Here is a 26593-nt window from a genome sequence, read left to right on the forward strand (position 1 = left end):
CCGGGGGGGGGGGATTGGCAGCATCTCCCCCCCCCCATTCTTCTCAAGTGGAAAAGCATCTTATAAATATGCTAAATCAACTCAAATCAATATAAATCTGGATGCGTCTGGAGATGCGTTGCAATTCTCGGTGTGAATCAAATGGGTGGGTGTGGGGTTGGTGGAGAGGAGGGGAGGGCATTCTCGGTCACAAGCAGAAAAGGCTCCAGAGCAGGGAGAAGATTTGCACCGCAGGGTTGAAATGAGGGACCCCTGGTGGTCTCCGAGCTGGGTGGGTTCCTTGCAGACGCTTCATGACCCATCTAGGTACTAGGAGGGAGGGGTCTTTGCAGAGTGGAGGAAGAGGAGGAGAAGGAGGAGGAAGAGGAGGAGGAGAAGGAGGAGGAAGAGGAGGAGAAGGAGGAGGAGGAAGAGGAGAAGGAAGAGGAGCATGTTGGTCTCTGATACTCTTTGTTCCTGGTGGTTTTCTTGCAGACGCTTCATGACCCAACTAGAGAACATCACCAGGGGTGGGAGGAGGGGGGGTTTGGGAGGAGGAGCAGGAGGACAAGAACAACTGTGGAGTCCTTGGTGCTTTCTGAGCTGGGCTATTTTCTTACTGATATTTCATGACCCAACTAGCTAACATCATCAGTGTAGGAGTTGAGCTGGAGGGAGGGAGGGAGGAGCCAAGCAAGTCATCCGCCTGGAGTCCCTTCGTGCTCACAGGAGATCAGAGGACTCTCGTCTGCCCCCAATTGTCTTTGACCCTCCGTAGTTCTCGGAGAGAGCTTAACCTTGCAATGCAGGTAGTTCTCGACTTACGGCCACAATTGAAGCCAACGTATCTGATGCTAAGGGAAGCATTGGTTAAGTGAGGTTCGCCCCATTTTATGAGGGGCACTGAAGATGTTGCCTAATGGGGGTCATGAAATGTTTGCAAGAAAACAGCCAACTCAGAGAGCACCAAGGATGCCACAGTCCTCCCCCCTTCCTCCTCCTCTCCACAAACATCACTCCCTTCTAGCACTGATGATGTTACCTACTTGGGTCACGAAACGCCTGCAAGAAAACACACCACCCCAGAGAGCACCAAGGGAGCCTCAGGAAAAGGCCTTCCTACCAACTCCACAGAGCTGCGCCTTCCAACGATGAAATTGGGGGTCCCACCTTCACCAAGAAGCAGCACCCGGCCAGGGGCCAGCAGAAGAAGGCCTAGTCCAGTGTTTCTCAACCTTGGCAACTTGAAGATGTCCGGACTTCAACTCCCAGAGTTCCCCAGCCAGCATTCGTGTGGCTGGGGAATTCTGGGAGTTGAAGTCCGGACATCTTCAAGTTGCCAAGGTTGAGAAACACTGGACTAGTCACTCATGTTCTAGGCCCCAATGCCAGGCTGTGCTACGCTGGCAGGAAGGCTGCCAGCCACAAGGCACCCAGGATCTTTCCAAGCCAGCCTCCTTGGCACTACCAGCCCCCTATGCAAAAAAACCCCACATTGAGACTCTAGAAAGGGTGCAGAGAAGAACAACAAAGAGGATTAAAGGACTGGAGATTAAAAAATATGAAGGAACCAGCTATGTCTAGTTTAATAGAAAGAAGGACCAAGGGAGACAGGATAGCAGCCTTCCAATATCTCCCACAAAGAAGAGGGAGTCAAGCTATTCCCCAAAGCATCTGAGTGCAGAATAAAGAAGCAATGGGTGGAAACTAATCAAGGAGAGAAGCAACTTAGAACTGAGGAGAAATTTCCTGACAGTCAGAACAATTAATCCGTGGAACAGAAGTTGCCTCCAGAAACTGTGAATTCCCCAACACTGGAAATCTTTAAGAAGATGCTGGATAGCCATTTGTCTGGAACAATGTAGGGTTTTCTGCCTAGGCGGGGGGGGTGGACTAGAAGACCTCCAAGTTCCCTTCCAACTCTGCTATTGTATTGTAATCAAGGAGAGAAGCAACTTAGAACAGAGGAGAAATTTCCTGAAAGTCAGAACAATGAATCAGTCGAACAATTTGACTCCAGAAGTTATGAATGCCCCAACGCTGGAAGTCTTTAAGAAGATGCTGGATAGCCATTTGTCTGGAACAATGTAGGGTTTTCTGCCTAGGCGGGGGGTGGACTAGAAGACCTCCAAGGTCCCTCCCAGCTGTTATTCTGCATTCTGCTGCCCACGTCAGCTGGCCCAGGGGGACACAGCTGTCCAGAGGCTGAAGGCCATGTTTGGGGGAAATCATTAAGGCCCCGTGGAAAGTCGGAGGCCTTTTAGCTCAGCCGGCAAGGCCTGTTGTGCCACAAGGGAGCAGCCGCACTCTGCCCCCCTTTCCCTCTCCCAACGCCTTCCCCACCCCGGAGCCTTCTGGAGTCTGCCGGCAACATCTGCTCAACAGCAGTCGGGGCTTGTAACGCGCCACAGCCTACATCGAAGGACCTGCCACTTCCTGCCAGAAAAACATGGCATGTAGCACAAAAGTTGTTGTTTTCTTTTGCTATTTAAAGCCCGGCTCCTCCCTGCCTCTGTACTCATCATGCGCCGCATTATGATCCACATCAGTCACGGGGGCTCCGGAGCCTCTTCCAGCCCCAGCAGGGCCCGATCCTGAGTGCTCGGGGAGCGGGAGACGCTTTCCAATTCCCTGAGCCGAAGAGCCGAAAAACAGTTCTGGTCTCCACATCGGCCCCCTTGTCATCCGCTGTGGGTTTCTTTCTTTAAAGCCATGGATGATTTTAACGCTTTGGATATTTGTAGGTTGCAAGACGCCCCAGGAGGCTGGATACGAGGCGAAGGCCTTTTGCAATAAATACAAATAAATAAGCTCAGACCAAAGGGGCAAATCGACAACCAGATAAGCAGGGATTAACACCAAGATTTACCCTGCATGAAACGACCCCCAAATCAAGGAACTGATCCACTCGGAGAAACAACCGAGGGATCAACCACAAGGACGCTCCCCTCCAGGCTGACAGAGGAGCCACCGGGACGTAAACAGAGAGCAAACGTGGCTCCTTTCTAATACTGGTGATGTTATCTGGCTGGGTCGTGAAACGCCTGCGAGAAAACCACTAAGCTCAGAGAGCACCAAGGACTCCACAGCCCATCCTTCCTCCCCCTCCCCCCTCTAGCACTGGTGATGTTACCTAGTCGGGCCATGGAAACCACCAAGAGCACCAAGAACTCCACAGTAGAACCCTGGGTGACAAATACTGGATTCTCTCTCTCTCTCTATCAACATTTATCTCTATCAATCTAGATTGGCACTAGATCGACAATGAAGGAGTAAACAACAGTCTAATCAAGGGAGACCCCAGAAGAAAACAGGACCCCCACAAACACTGAAGGGCGCTTCTATACAGAGGGCAAACCCTTCGGCTCCCTAGCACTGATGATATTCCCTAGTTGGGTCATGAAACGTCTGCAAGGAAACAGCCAAGCTCCCAGAGCACCCAGGGGTTCTTGAATCCAGAGCCCCAAAGATTCTCTTCTACTGGGAAGCTGAGAGGAAGCTTGTCCGGCCTTTGCCCCCCCCCCCCCAGATGGGATCTAGTCCCACCTGCCTCTCGAGAACCGACTCCCAATTCCTGCTTTCGAAACAACAAAGACTCCCAGACCTCTTCCTCCTCCTCCTCCTCCTCCTCCTCCTCTTCCTCCTCCTGTTCTTCTCCTCCTCCTCCTCCCTCCTCCTTTTTCTCCTCCTCCTTCTCCTTTCCTCCTCTCTTCCTCCTCCTCTTCTCATCCTCCTCCTCCTCCTCCTCCTCCTCCTCCATCCTCCATCTCCATCCTCCATCTTCCTCCTCCTCCTCCTCCTCCTCCTCCTCCTCCTCCTCTCTTCTCCTTCTCCTCCTCCATCATCCTCCATCTCCATCCTCCTCTTCCTCCATCCTCCTCCTCTTCTTCTCCTCCTCCTCCTCCATCTTCCTCCTCCTTCTCCTTCCTCCAAACCATTTACAGCCAGCCCGAAAATCCTCCTCACACAATGTCAAAATCCTCTCGTGTGTAATTGGGCCTCAGCCGGCTGCTCAACCGTCACCGGCAGCCCTTCAAATCCTAAAGACATTTCAAATCCTGTCATGATGTTTTTTCTCCTCCTGGCTAAACAGGCCCATTTCTCCCCCTCTTTCTCCCCCCCCCCCCCCGCAGAAGACGTTCACGGATGATCAGAGGCCGGAAGCCAACGTGGATGAAACCACCAAGGATTCATCTCCAGATCTGCAGGGCCCGACTGGGTCACCCCTTCAGCTCCCGAGACCCAGGGTCTCTTCTGCAGCCCCCCCCCCCCAAGTACCATTGGCCCCCCAGGGGTCACAGAAAAGCCTCCACAGGTGCATAAGCCATGGGGTGGGTTGTTTCCTGAGGTAGCCTGTTTGTATGCGTGTCTTTTTGGGTTTAGATTAACAGATTAACAGAGTTGGAAGGGACCTTGCAGGTCATCTAATCTGACCCCCTACCCAAGCAGGAGACCCTACACCATTTATGGCAGATGACAGTCCAGACTCTTCTTGAAAGCCTCCAGTGATGAAGCTCCCACAACTTCCGAAGGGAACTTCTGTTCCATGGGTTGATTGCTGGTCTCACTGTCAGGAAATCCCTCCTTATTTCCAGGTTGAACTTCTCCTTGTTCACTTTCCACCCTTTTCCTTCTCTGCCCTTCAGGTGCCTTGAAATTCATACTCAGATGATTCTACAACTCCTGGAGGGAAGCCATTCCACTGGTGGGTTGATCTCAAATTCCTCCTTAGTTCTAGGTTGCTTCTCTCCTTGATTAGTTCCCACCCGTTGCTTCTTGTCCTGCCTTTGGAGAATAGCGTGACCCCCTCTTCCTTGTGGCAGCCCCCCAAATATTGGAACATTGCCCCCACTCCTCCTCTTCCCTAGACCAGCCATGTCCAGTTCCCGCATCCTCAGATCCACTGCGCATGCGCATTCCCCTCCTGTCGGCCAGCTGATTTTTGGGTCTCTGCCACGCGGGAGATGTGCACACATGCATGGGGGGGATGTGCAAGCATGCTGCGTGGTCCCCCCATGCCCCATTTTTGGTCCCAGGAGGTTACAGGGAGGCCAAAATGGGCCTGCAGAGTGGGGCAGGGGGAGCATGGGGGGGGGTGCACGCAAACACAGGGGGTAAGGACGCATTGCGTTATGGGTGCGGGCATGTGCGCGTGCTTGGTCTCACTCACACACGTTGGCACACAAGGAGAAAAATCTCAGCCATGCCTGTTCTAGAGTCTCAACCGCTGTTTTAGATCACAGTGACCAAAACTGGAGGTCGTATTGCGAGTGTCGTCTGATCCAGGCTTTCTAAAGCGAGCCTAGAACTTCCCTCCCTCGGCTGATGCTGCCCAGGAGCGCATTGGCCCTTCTGGCGGCTGCAGGAGAAGAAGGCCACCCCGGAGGGCCTCCTGGCACACCAGGGCTTGGGCGAAAGGGCGTTAGAGGAGGGGAGGGCAGGAGGGGGAGCCAGAGAGGGGTTACGTGGGGTGAACAGAGGACCGGTTGGCTCCTTCCAGTTGCCAACAGCTGCTTGATCTACTCGGGGCTGATGGAGGAAGGAACCCGAGAGGCTGGGATGAACTTCAGAGGGTAACCAGAGCATCTCTGCCCAATTAGGGAGGGATTGGCTCCACCAGGAAGGCCGCCAGCTCCTGGCACGAGGCCTGGGACAGTGGAGGCTTTCGAAGCGAGAGTGGATTGGAAGAAGATGATGCAGCAAATGAGTTTGCAATGGGGAGACAGCAGAAGAAAGCAAGAGGGGAGGGAGGCTGATGGAGGCACTCCCCCCATCGTGCCATCTTCGGTCCCTCTGGGGTGCTTCTGTCTCCTTCCTCAGCAGCAACAGCAGGAGCCTCCAGGAACCTTGTGGGGGGCTGCCAGCTTCAATGCCATGGAAGCTACCCGGATGCTTTTGGGAAAGGACAGTGTTGCTCTATCCTGCACTTGGGAGACCATATTTGGAATGCTGTCTCCAGTTCTGGTCACCACATTGTAGAAAAGATGTGGAGACTCTGGAATGAGTGCAGAGAAGAGCAACAAGGAGGATTAGAGGACTGGAGGGTAAAAGATATGAAGAACGGTTGCAGAAACTGGGTATGTCTAGTTTAATGAAAAGAAGGACCAGGGGAGACATGATAGCAGTCTTCCAATATCTCAGGGGCTGCCCCAAAGAAGAGGGAGTCAAACTATTCTCCAAGGCAACTGAGGGCAGAACAAGAAGCAATGGGTGGAAACTAATCAAGGAGAGAAGCAACTTAGAACTGAGGAGAAATTTCCTGACAGTTAGAACAATTAATCAGTGGAACAGAAGTTGCCTCCAGAAGTTGTGAATGCTCCAACACTGGAAGTCTTTAAGAAGATGTTGGATAGCCATTTGACTGAAACAGTATAGGGTTTCCTGCCTAGGCAGGGGGTTGGACTAGAAGATCTCTGAGGTCCAGCTTCCAGCTGTAGCATTTTACGCAGTACCACATCTAATCCACAGTCAAGGTGAAATGGCATTGCAACTATGCTCCCTGGTACTCAGTGGTGGGAAAGAAGCCAAAGGCCCTTCTTTGGCTACTGACCTCACTGCCCATCATCCACTGCAAAGCCCCATGGTCCTGGGAGAAGGTGGCCTTGGAGACCCTGCCTTGGCTCAGAGGCTCCCAAAGACTCTGGAATGGGGATCTGGCTGCCCCAAAGACTCTAAATCATTTACACCTGACCCCATTTGGGGGGGAAAGATACCCACAAACAGGGCACTCTCTGTTCACACAAGGCCACACCTGTCCTGCATTGTGCAAGAGAGACACAACGTGCTCAGTGTCCGGTCACTTTGACAGGCCCAGTTGCATGCTGAAGGGGGGGAGGGATGACGGGTTGGAGTCACTGGGTGTCCATGGAAGAGTACCATGTGCATACAAGGGGTCCCCTTTGGGGGGCAGGCCAGGCTCTTAGCCCAGGGCCCCAACTGCCAACTGGGACCCCTCTTCGCACTGCTTTGCTTTCTCTGTGGTGAAAGGGCTCCGCTCTTCCCAGTAAGACCAAAACTCCAGTTGGCAACTTGCTGGGTGGGGGGGTGGGGTGGTTTCATTGACCTCCTTGGCTGCCCCCTCCCCCAGGCTTGTTTGCGACTGAGAAGGGAGAAGAAGAAGAATGGAACATCCACAAGGAAAGAACCAACCTCAGAGAGCATCAAGGCTCCGTTTTTTCCCTTTGAAAACACTTCACTTCCTATCCAAGAAGCCTCTTCCTTTTGCAGAACTCAGTTGCAGCAGACAAGCGTCAGGTTGCGGAACTGAAGAAGCTTCTCGGATCAGAAGCAAAATGTTTTCAAAGGAAAAACGACAACCACGGATGTCCCAAAAATCGCCTTTGAGACAACCATGGCCTAGATCAGTGTTTCTCAACCTTGTCAACTTGAAGATGTCTGGACTTCAACTCCCAGAATTCCCCAGCCAGCGAATGCTGGCTGGGGAATTCTGGGAGTTGAAGTCCAGACATCTTCAAGTTGACAAGGTTGAGAAACACTGGCCTAGATGATTGAGGACCTCCAGAGACATTGACCCAGCAAGGGTTCTCCGTAGGATGAAACCAAGGAACGCCAAGGCATCTCGAGACTCCAGCTGGAATGCAACCCCCCCCCAAACCCACGGAGGGTCCGAGGCCGACTTTCAGGGGCTGCAATTCTGGATCCTTCCCGAAGCTTTTCGGAGCCTGGAAGCCAGTTGCAGGCTCTGGAATCTGGGCTCCCTTGACCCACAACCGCCTGTCTTGGTGCAACTCCGTGGGACAGAAGCGCCGGGGACGTCCTGCTAGCAGGGGAAGCTGTTGGCCGACTCTCCAGCCATGACTGGCCTGGCCTCGCCCCCCCACCCCAGTTCCCCCCACCCCTCCGTCACTGGGGACGGTCGCCATTGCTATGGCTTGTTTCGAAGATGGGCGGCTAGGTAAGTTTAAAATAAAAATTGGCTGAAATAAATAATGGTGGCTTTTGGCAGCTTTGTAGGAAGGAAGGAAGCCCCTGAGCAGGGAGGTGTGATTGTGTGTGTTTGTGTTATGCAGCTCTCTGGGATGTCCATGCAGCAAAGATAAAGGAGGATCCAGAAGAGGACAACATCCATCCATCTATCTATCTATCTATCTATCTATCTATCTATCTATCTATCTATCTATCTATCTATCTATCTATCATCTATCTATCTATCTATCTATCTATCTATCTATCTATCATCTATCTATCTATCTATCTATCTATCTATCTATCTATCTATCATCTATCTATCTATCTATCTATCTATCTATCTATCTATCATCTATCTATCTATCTATCATCTATCTATCTATCTATCTATCTATCTATCTATCTATCTATCATCTATCTATCTATCTATCTATCTATCTATCTATCTATCTATCTATCTATCTATCTATCATCTATCTATCTATCTATCATCTATCTATCTATCTATCTATCTATCTATCATCTATCTATCTATCTATCTATCTATCTATCTATCTATCTATCTATCATCTATCTATCTATCTATCTATCTATCTATCTATCTATCTATCTATCTATCTATCTATCATTCTCTGACTTTATCTATCATTATCCATCCAAGATCTGTACATCCATCCATATCTCTCTGTCTCTGCTCTACCATTATCTAGCCATCTTCCTTCCCTCCCTCCCTCTTTCTGTCTAACTCCCCCTCCCTCTCCCTCTCACTCTCTCTCTCTCTCTCTATCTCTATCCACCCACCCATCCCTGCATCCAGAGCGAAGGAGTCCAGGAGGCGCTGGGGGGGGGGGGGGGGCGCGGCGTTCTGTGGGGCAAGGGCTGGGGAGAGCTGGGACCTATTTTCCCTTCCCCAAGGCAACTCCGTCTGTGCACCATGGGAATGTGGGTGCATCTGCTGAGCACGTGTGCAGGCCGAACCCCCCCACTTCTCATTTTTCAACCCAGCTGCAACTTTTCACATCCTGTTTACCTTTTTGGAAGAGATTTAAATTCCTGTGGAAAAACAAATGACACCACAGAGCTGAACTCCCAATGGACCCCCCTCCCCCCCTCCAGTAAAGATCTACATGGGCTGCTCGGTGGTGTAGATTGATGGCTCAGGGATCACAAGCCCCCCCCACCCCCTGCATTTCTCACAGTGGCCTAACATCGTGAACCACGTTAATATATACCACTTGTTGCCCTGGGATGAATGATCCCAGCTGTATCCTCAGGAAGGGAGTTCAAAATCCCAGCCACCTCTGGGTGCTGAACCTTCTTCTTCCGAATCTGTCACTGGCCTGTCCCTCCCTTTAACATAATCTTCTCCGGTGGGTGAGAGTCCCTCGGGAACAGCTAAAGCCAGCAATTTCATTAGCTACCACCCACATTACAAGAACCTGCTCTTTTCCTCTGAAATCCCCAGAGAAGCTTCATGGATCTTGAGGAAAGCTTATGCCGCTTACAGCTGTGGAAGGATCCCAAGCTGCACCCTCCTTTGACTCCCGTGAGGGGGTTGCGCCGGATTTAAAGCAAAAAAACCGAATGTTGTGAAATGAAGAAAGCCGTCGTTACATGAATCCGGGTTCTCCCGTTGACTTTGCTTGCCGGAGGTCAGCTGGGGACATTGCTGATCACGTGACAACCGTCATAAGTACATGCCAGTGGCAAGCGCCTGAATCTTGATCATGTGACTATGAGGATGCAACGACAGTCATAACTGGGAGGACTGGTCATAAGTCATGTTTTCAATGTTGTTCTAACAATGACTGGTCATTAAAGAAATGGCAGTTCCTACCTGCATCCTTAACAATTTTTCTCCTTGAAAAAGACCCGATCGACGACTCTTACAAGAAACAGAGGAAAATATATATATATATTGTTTCTCCCTGCCTCTCGCTCTGCACAGGGTAAATGTTTCAACAGCTTCTGCTGCCTCTCCTTTCGGGTGTTTCTTCTTCTCCGAAGGAGAAAGTTCCAGAGTTATAATTTGTTTACATATCTGAGCGGAATCTGCATGTAAAACAAGAGATCCCCGGGGATCTCTGCCTGGAACCAGGCACACATTTTCCTCGAGGCTTCAGAATGTACTGTAAACAAGAATCAGGCCGAAAGGAACGTCACCCTGGAAGCCAAGAAACATGCCCACAAAAACCAGCCCGCTCCCTCCATCGCCCCGGGAGATGCCCCTCCAAGTGACAAGGAGGGAAGCTGCGAAGGGCCCGTTGGCCTCAGACGGAAGGACAGAATCACAGGGCTGGAAGGGACCTTGGAGGTCTTCTAGACCAACCCCCTGCTCAGGCAGGAGACCTTATGCATACAATTTGAGACAAATGATTATCCAGTCTCTTCTTTAAAATCTCCGGTGTTGGGAGCGCCCACAACTTCTGGAGGCAACTTCTGTTCCACTAATCAATTGACAGAACAACAGAACAACAGGGTTGGAGGGGACCTTGGAGGTCTTCTAGTCCAGCAGTCTCCAGACCTTTTAACACCAGGTCTTGGCTTTGCTCACGCCTCCACTGCTCACCTCCAGCTGCGTGGCCTGGTTCCTAGCAAGCCACAGACCAAGACCAGTCTTTGGCCCTGGGGTTGGGGGCCACTGATCTAGTCCAACCCCCTCCTCACACAGAAGACCTGCTACCATTCCGGGCAAGGGGCTGTCCAATCTTTTCTTGAAGGCCTCCAGTGATGGAGCACCCACAACCTCTGGAGGCAAATTCTGTTCCACTGATTAATTAACATAATAACAAGCGTTTGAAGGGGTCTCTGAGGTCTTCCAGTCCAACCCCCTCCTCAAGCGGGAAGCCCCCCAAATATTGGAACGCTGCTATCATGTCTCCCCTTCATTAAACTAGACATCCCCAGTTCCTGCAACCGTTCCTCGTATGTTTTACCCTCCAGTCCCCTAATCCCCTTTGCTGCCCTTCTCTGCACTCTTCCCAGAGTCTCCAAATCTTTTTTTATACCGTATTGTGGCAATGTGGAAGGGCAGAGGAGGGCAGGGCAGGGAGGCTCATCAGCCCCCATTTCTCCGCTTCGCTGCTCTCCCTTCCCTCCTCCTTGAAATCCACTCCAGGCTTGTTGCTCGGCAGAGGAAGGAAACGTCTTTACCACCCAGCGCTTTCTCTAGCCGCCTTGCCAACCGCAACCAGGGTGCCAAAATCAGCTCCCTTCTGGAAGGCTTAGAAGAGGCCCCCAGCTCGGTTGCACCTAGAGTCCAGCCCAGGGACACAATTAGCTGCAACCGAGGGGTGGGCTTCCTTTGATTTTTATGTGGGGTGTGCCGGGGGTGGGGAGCACGTCAGGCTGACCACCCAGGAGCCAACCCGCCAGAAGCCAAACGCGTGGCTCATTTTCTCCCCATCCCTACATTTCTTTCTGGCCTGGCGGGCTTGTTTTGCTGTTCGTTGACTTGGCTTTTTCCATGTCACTTTCTGTCAAACGGCCCACATTTTCCTCCTCTCCTCCTGCCAGCTCTTTAGTGACAGATTGGCAGGTTGGAGGGAGGGAGGGAGGGAGGTGGTGGGGAAGGAAGATCGTCCAGCCGAGATGCTCCCTGGCTGCGGAGGGTGGCTTTGTGCCAGCCTTCCCATCGTTCTGGAAGTGGGGCTGGCTCCCACTGGCTCCGACGCAATTAGACCCACATGATGGGGGAGGAAGGGCAGGGTTGGGGGGGCTGCGCCCAGCCCCTCTGCCAAAGGGTTCGTGGTGGGGCTTTGGAGTCACAGAGGCAAGTCAGGGAGGAGCAGGAAGGAGAGCAGGTGAGAATGAAAACAACTCCGGGACCAGCTGGGTCCTCTCTGTGGCAGGCGGATTGTCTGGGGTGACAGGCTGTCCCAATTCTGCAGCACAGACGCCCGGCTTCCGAACAGGGAGAGCAGAACAGGAAATATGGAATGGAATAGAGGAGAGGAGAGGAGAGAAAATGCAAAAGAAAGAGGAGATGAGAAGAGAGAAGAAAAAGGAGAAAAGAGAATGCAAAAGGATAGAATAGAACAGAACAGAGAATAGAATATAGAATAGAATAGAAAAGAAAAAGAATAGAGTGAGAAAGAATAGAACAGAACAAGAGATTAGAGTAGAGAAGAGTAGAACAGAACAGGGAACGGGAACAGGAACAGAACAGAACAGAATTCTTTATTTGGCCAAGTGTGATTAGACCCAGAAGGAACTTGTCTCTTGTACAAAAGCTCTCAGGGTGTAGAACAGAACAGAACAGACGAATGGGACGGAATGGAACAGAACAGAATAAAATATTTTATTTGGCTAAGGGTGACTGGACACACAAGGAATTTGCCTCCAATTTGCCTCTGTACATGCAAAGCAACAGAGCAATCCTCCTCCTCCTCCTCCTCCTCCTCCTCCTCCTCCTCCTCCTCCTCCTCCTCCTCCTGTAATCCCAATAAGAATGGTAGTAAACTAGTAGTGAAGTTGAGAAGGATACATGATAACATTACAGCCATGGTACATGGGCAAATAAACAGATGTCCGGGATGGGAGGGGTCTGCAGATACCTTCTCAGCCCCCCTTCTGACCCATGCAGCCTAGAGGCCTCCTGTGGAAGGCAGCCCGGTTGCCACTGGAAATCTGGAATTGGGCCATCTCAGAACCAGATCTGGAGGAAAGGTCCATCTGGCAGTCTCTGAGGAAGAGACCTTCGTAGGGCCTCTCCATGGGTCCCACCCCAGCCTGATTTCCCACGGGAATTGCCAACCTCTTTTCTTGCAAGGAAGTGGCCCGATGGGATCAACGGCTGCCTCTCAAGGATCCGGCTAGTTTGGAGGAAATCCCAGGAGCTGAACCTGAGTGGGACGGGCGCGGCCAGCCAAGAGCACGTCGGCTGCCCCCCCCGGGAGCTGTCCTTGGTGCTGGGTTGGCTCCAAGTTGGATGTTGGCTGAGGATGAGATCTGGAGGGAAGTGATGCGCTTTGCTATATAAGGGACCAGCTTACCTGAAGAATCAGCCCACCCAGATTTTCATTGATCTGTTATTTTTATTTATTAATGATTATTGTTTGTTTGTTTGTTTGTTTATTATATTTATATGCCGCCCTTTTCCCCCCCGAAGGGGACTCAGGGCAGCTCACAACTCAAACCAGGGAAGGGGGATACAGACAAAAAATTTTTAAAAACGACACATAACAATGCATAATTTAAAACTCACAACAGTCATACCATTTGAGATGGGGGCAACAGCTCTTTAGCCCCAGGCCTGTCGGAAGAGCCAGGTTTTAAGGGCTTTGCGGAAGGCCTGGAGGGTGGTGAGGGTGCAAATCTCAACAGGGAGTTCGTTCCAGAGGGTCGGAGCAGCCACAGAGAAGGCTCTCCTCCGGGTAGTCGCCAGTCGACACTGGCCGGCGGATGGAATTCGGAGGAGGCCTAATCTGTGGGATCTGATCGGTCTGTTGGAGGTAATTGGCAGCAGGCCAATTATTAAATTTATTTGCTGCCCATCTAGTTTCAAAGTGAGTCTGGGTGGCTTGCAAAATAAACAAAAAAACCCACATTTAAATCATCAAATAGAAATATGCCTGATAAAAATCACTATACAAATAGAATGAAATCATTGGCAAAAGATGGAGAAGGGGGCAGCCGTATCCATGGGGGTGGAAAGAGGTGAAGTTAGCTCTTAATTAACCAGCTCCAGTCCAAACATATGAAGAACAGTTGCAGAAATTGGGTATGTCTACTCTGATGAAGGACCAGGGGTGACAGGATAGCAGCCTTCCAATATCTGGGGGGGCTGCTGCTACATAGAAGAGAGGCCCCGCCTAGTCTCCAAAGGACCTGTGGGTAGAAGAAGAAGAAGCAATGGGTGGGAACTAATCAAACACAGAACCAGCCGAGAATTAAGGATGATAGTGAGGACAATTAACCAGTGGGATGACTTGACTCCAGGGGTTGTGGGTGCTCCATCACTGGAGTATTTTAAAGCAGAGCCTGGAGAGCCATTTTTCTGAACCGGTAGAGGGTTTCCTGCTTGAGTAGGAAGTTGGACTAGAAGACTTCCAAAGTCCCTTCAAGCTCTGTTCTTCTATGTTCGCTTCTCCCAGGCATGCATAAGATGACAGACATCTCCACAGACTTCCTAGAACCAGCCATGCAACAAAACAAGAACCGCTTCTTGCAGAAAAGCTAAGAAGCCACTAGGAAAGGATTCCAGGAACGGGAGAGCGTGAGAACCAAGCTCCATTTGTAGATACCAAGATTCAAAGCTATTGTGTTGCCTCCTCCTCCTCCTCTTGACAAACTTTTCAATGGACCGAAGGACCCTCCGTTGGGTGGGAAGTTCAGTCCCATTCTGCCTTGGATTTTGGCAAAGGATGGAACTGGGCGCAGGTGGTGTGAAAACTCACTCTTGCGCCAGCTGGCATCCAAGGAAGAAAACGCAACAATGGAAGCTTCCTAAAGATTTCACAATTGGTTAGAGAAACGAATCTAGAGAAGGAAACGAGAAAGAGATATAGAACCCAGACGAGACACTATTAAATGGAAAAGGGGGGTGAAGAAAAGGGAAAATAGAAAAGAAAGTATTAATATATAAGTATATGTTCAAGAATGAGATACAGAGAAAAAAATAGTTAGGACGTGATAATGGAGGCAAGGGAATAGGAAAGGATAAGCATAAAATTATAACAAGGTTTGTGGGAATATCACCCCCAAAATACACCAGTTCAGAATTGAAAAGAGATGATCACAACAACAGAAAAGGAAAGGAAGAGAGCAGGAGAGGAGAAGAGAGGAAAGGAGGGGGAAGGAAAAAAAGAGGAAAGGAGAGGAAGGAGGGAAGGGACAGAAAGAGAAGGAGAGAGGGTAGGAGGGGGAAGAGGAAGAAAGGAGTAGGGGAGAGGCAAGGGAAGAAGGAAAGGGAAAGGAGAGGAGGAAGGAAGGAAGTAGAGAAGGGGGGAGGGTGAAAAGAAAAGAAAAAAATAAGGTGGTAACAATACAAAATAGCTATATCGGATGGTAAGCAAAGCAACCCAGAATGTATATTTTAACCTTTTATATGGAAAAACAAATGTGTAAAAGTGATAAAGATAAATAAGAATAATAACGCTGTGAATGCATACCTCTAACTATATAGATGAGAATAAAAATTAAAAACAACTTTTAAAAAAAAGGAAGCTTCCACGTCACCCTTGTGACCTCTAGGCTGGAATACTGCAATGTGCTCTACATGGGGCTGCCCTTGAGGAGCATCCGGCGACTTCAGCTAGTGCAGAATGCAGCCGCGCGAGTGATTGCGGGTGCACCCCGATTCACCCGCATTACACCTATCCTCCGCGAGCTGCGCTGGCTACCTGTTGATCTCCGGATGCGCTTCAAGGTGCTATTAATCACCCATAAAGCCCTACATGGCAGTGGATCTGGATACTTGAGAGACCGCCTTCTGCCAATTACATCCCTGCGACCAATAAGATCACATAGATTAGGCCTCCTCCGTATACCATCGGCCAGCCAGTGTCGGCTGGCAACTACAAGGAGGAGGGCCTTCTCAGCAGTAGCCCCGACCCTTTGGAACGAGCTCCCCGTGGAGATTCGTACCCTCTCCACCGTCCAAGCCTTCCGCATAGCCTTGAAGAACTGGCTCGCCCGTCAGGCCTGGGGATAGGATAGTTACCCCTCCCGAATGATGAATGTATGTTGCTTGCTATTTTATTACATGTTTGTCCTAATGTCTGTATTCCCCCCCTTCCCAGTTTTTGTGTGAGCCGCCCTGAGTCCCCTCAGGGAAAAGGGCGGCCTACAAATTCTAATAAAATTCTAATTCTAAAATCTGTGCTCTGCCAACTCGTCAAAGTTGTGCTGCATTTCACCAAAGGCTCTGGGATTAATCATGCGTTAGGCGAGAGAGTTGTGTCTGTATGTGTGTCTGTATTATATGAGCATTCCGCCCATTAGAGTCAATTACTTTGAAAATGCCTCCCCTAACTAGCGGGATGCAGACTTCAGTGCATCAGCGTCTCCGGGAGGCCAATCTGGCCCTTAAGAGTCCTCCGGAGGTTGGCACCTTTCGACTCAGCTCCTCCATGGGGGGAGGGCTGGAACGATTGTGCCCTAGTGCAAACCAGACCTTGATGCCCCCTAAGAGGAGGGTGGGGGGAGGGCAGTCTCTCCGAAGGCAGGTGAAAGTCAGAGGCAAAGTCTTTGGGCTGCAAAGATGACAACGGGGCCCTCAGAAGCGGTTCGGAGGGGGGGGGGCACTTCCGGTTGTACTTCCGGCGTCTCGGAAGCCTGTTCTGCAATCAGCTCCGTCTTCTCCCTGTCGGAGAGTCCAATTTTGGACCATAGCCCCCCCCCTGAAGTGGAGGGTGAAGTAAGGTGGCAGGTGGAGGAGGGCTTCCTTGGCATCCTGGGGGTATAGTAACAAAACTCAAGTTTGCCCCCCTCCCACTTTTCACCCATCGAAACTTGCGTCGCACACCACCCAGAGGCTACCGGAGGAGGACACATTATGACTTGCAAAGACCACTTGGAGGTGGGAGATACTTCCAATGTAATCTACTGGATCCTCTGCATGGATTGCCCTTGTGACTCTGTAGGGCAGACCATGAAGGAAGCTAACAACCAGATTGCAAGAACACAAGTGAGTGGTTAAATGAGGAGACCCAAACTCATTGGTAGCCTCACCATGCAACGAACAAAGGCACACATTCAATTTTGCTGCTACTAAGATTGTTGGCCGAGCAGGGACAAAAGCAGCCAGGGAAACAATTCACGTCTGGGAAACAGGGCCCTTGTCAGGCCACAGGAGTGCTGATTTACCAGCCTATCAAGTATTTAAGACACAAGGAAACAACAGTTGATTATTTAACAGTCAGCCATCAACACCCCCAATCAACAATTAACAAGCCACACACAACAGGTATAAATACCACAAACCGAATACACTCTGCTTGTCAGCCTCTGCTTTGCTGCTGCTTCGGCTGCCATTGAAACGGGGAGGGGGGGCATGGGATTTGGGAGGGGAATACTAATTATGCTGGAGGAAGATTCTGGAGTTCTGCTGCCTGTCGGACTACGCATGCGGAGGGGCTTCCCGCCAAGGCTAACGGCACCGACATTCCATCTTGGTGATGCCTTTTGAAGTTATCTCACACCTGACACTTGGGAGAATTATGATTGGACTGCAACTGGGATGCCAAGGGGTGGGGAATGGGTTATTCTATATATCATTTGCTTTCGTGCCTAAATAATCAGTCTTCGCTTTGCTACGCTTCTGATCATTTATAATTAGTAAAAGTACACTTGATTTCTATCAATGGAGTCTCGTGGTTTTCCTTTCCTAATTATCTAATGGAGGAGTGCTGACACTGCTAGAGAGAACTTCCCTGAGGATGGGATCCAGCATGAGTCCAGAAGCTCAGAAGATAAAACCTCTGGTCCTGGTGACCGACCCAGATTGGACCCAGCAACATTATTCTGGGACAAGTAGATTCGCCTCCATTCATTGAAACTTCTGCTCAACAATATGCTACCATTTCTCTCCGGTAACAGCACACACGAGAAGGAAGGAACGTTGGTCCTAATTCAAAGCGTTAGCAAGGACTGGTGTGAGGTGTTGGATTGTGTGTGTAGCAACGACAACATTATCAAACATTATCAAATAATAACCACAGCATTGTCAAACATAGCCTATATGGGAGTGTAAAATAACCAAGAAATTCCACCATAATCACATTGGAATTTCTACAAATGGAGGGGGGAAAACAGTGGACAATGAACAGTGACAAAAGAATCCAAAATGCTTGAGGGTTACTCAGAATTTAACCACAGAAGCTCAACTGAGTATCAGGCCAGGAAAGTTCATCAACATTTAAATGAGGATTGGCAAAGGAAATATGCTCCCCTCAAATAACACAAAGCTGCACAAAAGAAATTCAAAGAGACAACAAGCAATGCAAAAAAAGAGCAATTTTAAGGAACTAATGCCCCATAGACAGTCTTTAAGTCAGTGTTTCTCAACCTTGGCAACTTGAAGATGTCCGGCTTCAACTCCCAGAATTCCCCAGCCAGCGAATGCTGGCTGGGGAATTCTGGGAGTTGAAGTCCGGACGTCTTCAAGTTGCCAAGGTTGAGAAACACTGCTTTAAGTACAAGGACAGATATAGACTGCGAAATCCAGATGACCACTAGATGGCATCAAAGGGATACAGAAAGCGAACCTTATGCTGCCATCTAGTGACCCTCCGGAATAGACAATCTGCTCCCTTCAATCAGCTGCAGCCAACTAGCTAGGAAAATAGATGGACGGAAGGGCTGCAAAGAAATGCAAATGTAGAGTAAGGAAGCTGTGAAGAAGCTGGATTAATTCCAGGCATCTCTTTTCATCCTTTTCATCGCAGAAAACGTGGCATTTTGAAGTAGACATTTTCTCAAAGAATGTCTGAGGCAGGAAAGCAAATAACAGTGACAAGAAATGAAATTCTCCACTTCTCTGGCTGGCCAAATCAAAACAATGACTTTGCTGAGTGCAGAACAGCATCCCCGTGAAAGAGAGAATCCGGTTCCTGCTATAAACCAACAGGGTCCCTCCAATTTTGAAAGGGAGACGGAGGAAGCGATAGGCTGCTTCGATGTCTCCTCTGTGTTTCACAGCAGACAAGATGGGACGTGTTTAGAAAGTCCAATCTTGCTTTGCCATCACCAGATCTTACAATGGAGGTTTTCAAGAAGAGATTGAGCAGCCCTTTGTCTGAAATGACCCAGGGCTTTCTGCCTCAGCAGGGGATCGGACTAGAAGACCACCCTGGTCCCTTCCAACTCTGTGATTCTGTTATTCTGAAGCATGGCACTCTACAAGCCATGCCATCATAGCCGTTAGACTTATATACCACTTCATAGGGCTTTCAGCCCTCTCTAAGCGGTTTACAGAGTCAGCATATCGCCCCCAGGGTCTGGGTCCTCATTTCACCCACCTCAGAAGGATGGAAGGCTGGGTCAACCTTGAGCCGGTGAGATTTGAACCGCCGAACTGCAGCTAACAGTCAGCTGAAGTGGCCTGCAGTACTGCACCCTAACCACTGCGCCACCTCGGCTCTTCAACAGAATCAACAGAAACATGAGTCTGCGACCAGCCTACGAAGCCCTCAGAATTCAAATCAACTGCCCAACCAACAGCGATGGCACCAACCCTCAACCAGCCCATGAACTTCCCCTACCAGCACTTCCCCTCCCAATGACCTTCAGCTGATGTGACCCCTCCTCATCAGAAGATCCTGAAGTGACCCACACCTGAACCTTCACGAGATCCATCACGAGACCCACATCTGACGTAACCCATCACAAAACACTCACCCGACATGATCTCCCCAACACAAAACCTACTGACCCCATGAAGCCCTTATAAGTAGAACATTGCCCTCCCCTAAACTCCGCTGAAGATGTTACCTAGCTTGGCAATGAAACGTTCAGAAAACTAACCCACAAGCTCAGAGAACCAACCTCCCCCCTCACTGCAGATATTCACAGCTATCCCAATCTCAGTTCAGTCCACTAATTCTGGGTGCATAGAGGCACCTAGCTTCTTCGTTGTTCTTCCAAAGAAAAGGCATAGCTCTTCATTATAGAGAACGAAGCAGGTGATGATTCTTGTTGAGTCCCAAAATCATCTTGGACTCTTCACACCCAAACCCCCCATGTGTTCTGACCGAGGCTTTCTGAGACAGTAAAACCCCCAACCCCTTTTTTTATTATTTAGACGGCTGTGTATTATGTTCAATTCACAGCCCGTAATGAGTCACAAACAGTTTGTGAAGCGTCTGACAGAAGTCTGCCAAAGTCCTTCGGTGTGAGGCTGATAAGCACCCACCTTTCTCTCCCTTGAAACGCTGCCAAAGACTTAATTGGCAATTATCTCCGTAAGGCCACACAGAACAGAGAGTCAAACGGAGCTTCTCAGAGCTTGAACCGACCAGAAGGAACAAAGTTGCATCCTGCAAAGGCTCACGTCCCTTTGCTCCTCCTTTATGTCCTACGGGAGGGGCCAATCACCTCCAAGCCTTTCACCCGAGTCGTCACTTTTGTCTTAACTGTTCTTGCCTTCTGGCAGCTCTGCGCATATGCACACCCTGGGAACAGGCTCCCCCTGTTCCTCTGCCTCGCTCATGGCCAACTCTGGAGGCTCTAGAAGGCAGCACATCACTCCCAGATGGCCCTGGCACCCTCTCTGCCTCCGAGCCTTCCCCAGACTCCAGGACTGGCCCATCTTCCTCCCCAACCTCCTCACTGTCTGACTCTGCTGCCAGCTCCGCAGGCCGCCAGGAGACCCCAACACCATGGACCACAGCACACCAGGCCCACCCACCCTCCAACGTCTCCTGGGGTTTCCCCAAATTCTTCTTCATTGTATTCATGACCCTATCTAACCATCTCATCACCTCTGCTGTCCCCTTCTCTTTCTGTCTCCCATCTTCCCCAAGATCGGGTTTTCTCCAAGGAATTCTCTCTTCTCATTAGGTAGCCGAAGTATTTGAACTTCTGCTTAGACAACAACTAAACAACTAAAAAGCAGGGCTCTCCAACTGTGGCAACTTTAAGACTTGTGGACTTCAACTCCCAGAGTTCCTCAGCCAGCAACTTTAAGACCTGTGGACTTTAACTCCCAGAGTTCCTCAGCCAGCTTTGCTGGCTGAGGAACTCTGGGAGTTGAAGTCCACAAGTCTTAAAGTTGCCACGGTTGGAGACCCCCTGAACTAAAGAACGCACAACATCAGCAGATGCGGGATTCACACATTCCAAACAGCCAGGCTGGCACAGAAGCCCCTCGGGAATGAACCCCGTGGTACTCACTTCCAACTTTGAGAGTGACCCGATCTCTGAGGTACCACGAAGGCCCCTCGTAGCAGGCGTACTGTCCGCTGTGGGAGAGATCCACGTTCCGAATGACAAGATAGGAGCCACTTAGGTGGGAAGCGTCCAGATCCGTGCTGTTAGCCGTCCAGGTGACGGGCTTCCCCTGGTCTACTGATCCACACGGTATCGTCACGTCGGTCCCCAACTGCGCGTAATAAACGTGGGATTCTGGAGTGGAGAGAGAAGAAGGGGAGATTTATTTTTCTCCGTGGGGAAATTGGGGTGGGGGGAGATGGGCCTGTTAGTTCAGCAACAGCAGAAAGTCTTGCGTTTCCCACGTTCAGAAATTGGCATGTAATAGCAATAGCAATAGCAGTTAGACTTATATACCGCTTCACAGGGCTTTCAGCTCTCTCTAAGCGGTTTACAGAATCACCATATTGCCCCACAGTCTGGGTCCTCATTTTACCCACTTCGGAAGGATGGAAGGCTGAGTCAACCTTGAGCCGGTGAGATTAGAACCGCTGAACTGCAGATAACAGTCAGCTGGAGTGGCCTGCAGTACTGCACCCTAACCACTGCGCCACCTCGGCTCTTTTGAATATATATATATATATATATATATATATATATATATATATATATAGATAGATAGATAGATAGATAGATAGATAGATAGATAGATAGATAGATAGATAGATAGATATAGGTAGAGATAGAGATATATAAATAGCAATAGCAATAGCAGTTAGACTTATATACCGCTTCATAGGGCTTCCAGCCCTCTCTAAGCGGTTTACAGAGTCAGCATATCGCCCCCACAATCCGGGTCCTCATTTTACCCACCTCGGAAGGATGGAAGGCTGAGCCAACCTTGAGCCGGTGAGATTTGAACCGCTGAACTGCAGATAGCAGTCAGCTGAAGTGGCCTGCAGTGCTGCACTCTAACCACTGCGCCACCTCGGCTCTAACCAGAGGCTGTTCCCCAACCTCTGTTGCTGTACTACAATTTCCCATGGGACTATGATTTTTTAATAAAAATATGTATTTATTATGTTCTATCAACAGGGATTAAAGGCGGCACAGAGAGAAAAACATTCACCCAACAATAACAACAACAACAAATGTGTACAAAAAAGAAAGAAGAAAAAGAAGACCCAAACTTCAAGGAAATCTAACTCCAGGTGGGTGCTGGAAAGAAAAGAAAAAAGATAAATTCTCCACCTGATAAATCATGAAATTGATTGGGGATAATCATATTAACCACTTGACTTTACAAAAGAACACAAAAGAATAGGAGTCAGCTGCCAAGCCTCCAAATTATTATTTTTTTAAAAAAAAGTTTTTTTATTAAACACTAATTACTTCCTCTTCTTGTGGAATTTCCCTGTTTTTCCAGTTTTGGCCAAAGACTATTCTTGCTGCCATAATAATATTACCCCTTGTTATGTTTATCTTTTATGATTCCCCAAAGAAATAGTTCTGGTTTGAATTCTCTTTCCTCTTTGGTGAACTCTTATCAGCCACCTTTGAATTTTCCGCCAATATTCTTTTTCTTTTTGGCACGACCACCACAGATGACAGTATGTGCCTGATTCGTAATCACGTTCCCAACAATTTGCCACTAAATTTCTAAAAATGTTGGCTATTCCCACGGGTGGGAGATGCCACCTATAAAACATTTTATATAAGTTTTCTTTATAAGGTATAAATGCCGATGTTATTTTCCTATTCTATTTGGAGATCAGGGGGAATGCTGCAATGATCACGTGTGAAAAATAGTCGTAACCTGTTTTCAGTGCCATTGTTACTCTTAATGGTCACATATTAATCAGGTTTCTATTAAATTCGCCTCCTGATAAATCACGGAAGCGTGAAAAATAGGGACCACTTGGGTGGGAAGGTAACAGTGCTCGGTGCACCTCAGTGCTTGGCGTTGAGTCATGCCGGCCACCTGACCACGGAGACGTCTTCGGACAGTGCTGTGGCTCTTTGGCTTTGAAACAGAGATGAGCACCCCCCCTAGAGTCGGGAACGACTAGCACATATGTGGGAAGGGAACCTTTCCCTTTCCTCATATTAACCAGGTTTAAATCAGCCACATCAAAACCTGTCTTGAATTCTGCTTCCTAACTATTCCTGTCCTGATCTCTCATTTGCAGGGACATCCCCAACCAGCCACCCAAAGGCCGAGGTTTACTTGAACCCAAGTCCAGGATTCGGAAGAGGAGGCCCCTCCACCCTCCCACCCTGCATTTCGGTGAACTACAAACCCTCGACGGGGAAGAGGAACCCCCGGGATAAAGCTTGGGGCCCTTCTTCACCTAGGAAAACAGCTCTTGCAGACACTTCCTTGGTGGCTCAATGGTAGAATTCAGTATTGCAAGCAAACTCTGCCCAAAGCCCAGGAGTTCGATCCTGACCGGCTCAAGGTTAACTCAACTTTCCATCCTTCTGAAGTGAGCAAAATGAGGACCCAGATTGTTGGGGGCAAGAGGCTGACTTTGCAAACCACTCAGAGGGGGCTGTAAAAGCACTATGAAGCGGTATATAAGTCTAAGGGCTATTGCGATTACCCACACTCGGTAACCTCGCCACGGCCAGCAGGGTCACGCAACATTTGCAAGAAAACAACCCATCTCAGGAAGCGCCAAGGTCCCCTCGGTTCAACGCCGGACAGCCCTGCTTTCACGCATCCTTTCTGGTGACAGAATTGCACAAGATTAGCTGGTTTCTCTGGTAAGACTCAACAATTTCCCCGATCCTATAAAACATTCAGACAGAGTGGTGTGTGTGTGTGTGTCTGTGTGTGTGTGTGTGTTGGGGGCCGATGGTTGCCTCTGAATAACCTTCCTTTGTGTGCTTTTGTTGACCTGCAGAAGAATCCCTTCCGTATGGCAAGCGTGGCCTCTCTTCCAGGCAAAGGCTGTGTTGACTCTTCCCTGGTGTGGTGTGTTTATCTCAACAACTAATAAATCTGTATATCCTTCCCTGGAGCGGCTGCCAATGGGGGGACTTGATCCAGCTGTGCAGCCGCTGCAAAGGAATTTTTGACCAGCAAGGCAAGGAGGGGGGCTGAGAAACATCCAAGGGGGAGGGGGAGCTGAGCCCTCTGGGACAGGACTTCTGCGTGACCCACAGCGGAACTGGGACTGCTCCTTGGAGAAAAGCAGAATTAGAAGGGACCCTGGGGGTCATCTAGTCCAACCCCCTGCTCAAGCAGGAGACCTTGTACCATTTCAGATAAATGGCTGCCAGGATCTTCTGAAAAGCCTCCAGTGTTGGAGCATTCACAATCTGATTGTCCCCACTGTCAGGAAATCCCTCCTTGGTTCCAAGGTTGCTTCTCTCCTTGATTAGTTTCCAACTGTTGTCTTGAGTTCTGGTGCTTTGGAGAATAAATTGACCTCTTCTTCTTTATGGCAGCCCCTCAAATACAGGAAGACAGCTAACGTGTCTCAGTCAGTGGTTCTCTTTATTGGACTAACCCATCCCTCTCTATACATATAGCAATAGCCCTTAGACTTATATACCGCTTCACAGTGCTTTTTCAGGCCTCTCTAAGCAGTTTACGGAGTCAGCCTCTTGCCCCCAACAATCTGGGTCCTCATTTGACCCATCTCGGAAGGATGGAAGGCTGAGTCGACCTTGAGCCGGTCAAGATCGAACTCCTGGCTGTAGGCAGAGTTAGCCAGTAACGCTGCATTCTAACCACTGTACCACCAAGGCTCAGAGGAAGGAAAAAGAGAGGAAAGGGAAAAGGAAAGAAGGGAGGGAGAGAGAGAGAGGGAGAGAGAGGGAGAGAGAGAGAGAGAGGGAGAAAGGAAAGAAGGAACGAAGGAAAATATTGCAATAGTACTTAGACTTATATACCGCTTCACGGTGCTTTCCAGCCCTCTCTAAACAGTTTACAGAGTCAGCCTCTTGCCCCCCAACAATCCGGGTCCTCATTTGACCCATCTCGGAAGGACGGAAGGCTGAGTCAACCTGGAGCCGGTCAGGATTGAACTCCTGGCTGTGGGAATGGTGAGTTAGCCAGCAACACTGCATTCTAACCACTGTATCACCGCTTCACGGTGCTTTCCAGCCTCTTGCCCCCAACAATCTGGGTCCTCATATATATAAACACACACACACACACACACACACACACACACACACACACACACACACAGCTGTCCATTTTGAATACTTAGCAGAAGGAGGAAGCTTGCAAATGCACAAGGCTGATGCTGCATTAGCCCAAACTGAGTGAAGCTATTGTGAAGCCCCCTCCCCTCCCCTCAGGGGCAAGAAGGGAAAGAGGCTGCAGAGAGGAAGGGTCCCAGACAATGGGCTTTGCAATTTCTGCTTTCAGCCCTTTGCAAAACTTCTCAATCTGCCAAGGGACACCCCCCGCCCCACTCCAACTTGGCCAGATGCCTCACTTGGTTTGTCCCCCTAGGATTCCTTTAAATGTTTTTAGTGTGTTTAATGGTTTTCACTGTTTGTATTGGCTTTTTTTAAAAAAGATTTTAATTGTAATATGTTTTTGAATTGTGAGCCGCCTGGAGTCTGAGATAATAATTCTGAGGAGGGCCTGAGCTTCTTGCCCCGGTCCTAATCTTTGGCCCATTTGCTTTATGCTTCTCTGAAAAACACCCCTGGGATCAAGGAAAGGGAACCTTTGTAGCTCAGGGTTGGACTGGGGGGTCCTGGGTTCTCTCTGAGCTGGATGGTTTCCTTGCAGACGTTTCATAACCCAACTAGGGAACATCATCGAGTTAGAAGGGAGAGGGGGAAGAGGAGGAGGAGGAGGAAGAGGAGGCAGGGGAGGAAGAGGGAGAGGAGGAGAGGGAGGAGAGGACTGTGGGGTCTTTGGTACTCTTTGAGCTTGGTGGTTTCCTTGCAGACGTTTCATAACCCAACTAGGGAACACCATCAGTGCTAGAAGGGAGAAGAGGAGGAGGAGGAGGAGGAAGAGGAGGAAGAGGAGGAGGAGAAGGAGAAAGAAGGACAGTGGGGTCCTGGGTTCTCTCTGAGCTGGGTGATTTCCTTACAGACGTTTCATAACCCAACTAGGGAACACCATCAGTGCTAGAAGGGAGGGGGCAAGAAGCTTGTACATAAACAGAGACCAAATCCCACTGCCTTCTAGATTTGATGATGTTACCTAGTCGGGTAATGAAATGTCCGCAAGAAAACAGTGAAGCTCACAGAGCACCAAGAATGTTGTCGTCATCTTCCTCCTCCTCCTCCTCTCCACAAGCCCCATTCTCTTCTAGTACTGATGATATTACCTAGTTTGGCTATGCAACATCTGCAAGAAGACAACAAAACTCAGGGAGCAACAGGAACCCCACAGTTTTCCACCTCCCCCTCCCCCCTCCTCCTCCTCTCCCATCCCTTCCAGCACTGATGATGTGACCTAGTTGGGTAATGAAACATCTGCAAGAAAAAATGAAATTCAAGGTCAACCAGGACCCACACCCAAAGGATCCTCCAGATCTAGAGGTGGGTTCCTACCAGTTTGGCCCGGTTCGGCCGAACCAGTAGTGGTTTGCTTGCCTGCATCGCCGGAACCAGCAGCAATCCAGGCCTGCCACACCTCTGAACCGGTTTCCTGGTTGGCGCGACATGTTTTTTTCTTCTTCCTTTTTTAGTGTTCTGCGCAGGCACGAACCTATTTATGGGCAACTGCACATGCAAAATTGTGTGCGCACCAAACTGGCGGTAATGCTGGCAGTAACTGACTCCTGTCCGGATGATAGTTTTCCAGCCAAAATGTCTGTTTTGGCAGCTGACTCTGATTAGGAGATAAACGCAGGAAGAACCCACAGCACAGAGAGAGCCTTTAGACCAGCGGTGC

The 26593-nt window shown here is 49.6% G+C and overlaps 1 protein-coding gene across 2 annotated transcripts in view; it reads right to left on the bottom strand.

The window, feature by feature from the left end:
* CNTFR (ciliary neurotrophic factor receptor) overlaps window positions 1-26593 on the bottom strand; it is a 323080-nt gene that overhangs the window by 75532 nt on the left and 220955 nt on the right. For both annotated transcript variants that reach the window (XM_032212452.1, XM_032212454.1), the window contains exon 4: window positions 20743-20973. In XM_032212452.1, coding sequence (XP_032068343.1) covers window positions 20743-20973 — 231 coding nt within the window. The remainder of the gene's footprint in view (window positions 1-20742; window positions 20974-26593) is intronic.

This window comes from Thamnophis elegans, chromosome 3 (genome assembly GCF_009769535.1).
Source record: "Thamnophis elegans isolate rThaEle1 chromosome 3, rThaEle1.pri, whole genome shotgun sequence".
Lineage (NCBI taxonomy): Eukaryota > Metazoa > Chordata > Lepidosauria > Squamata > Colubridae > Thamnophis > Thamnophis elegans.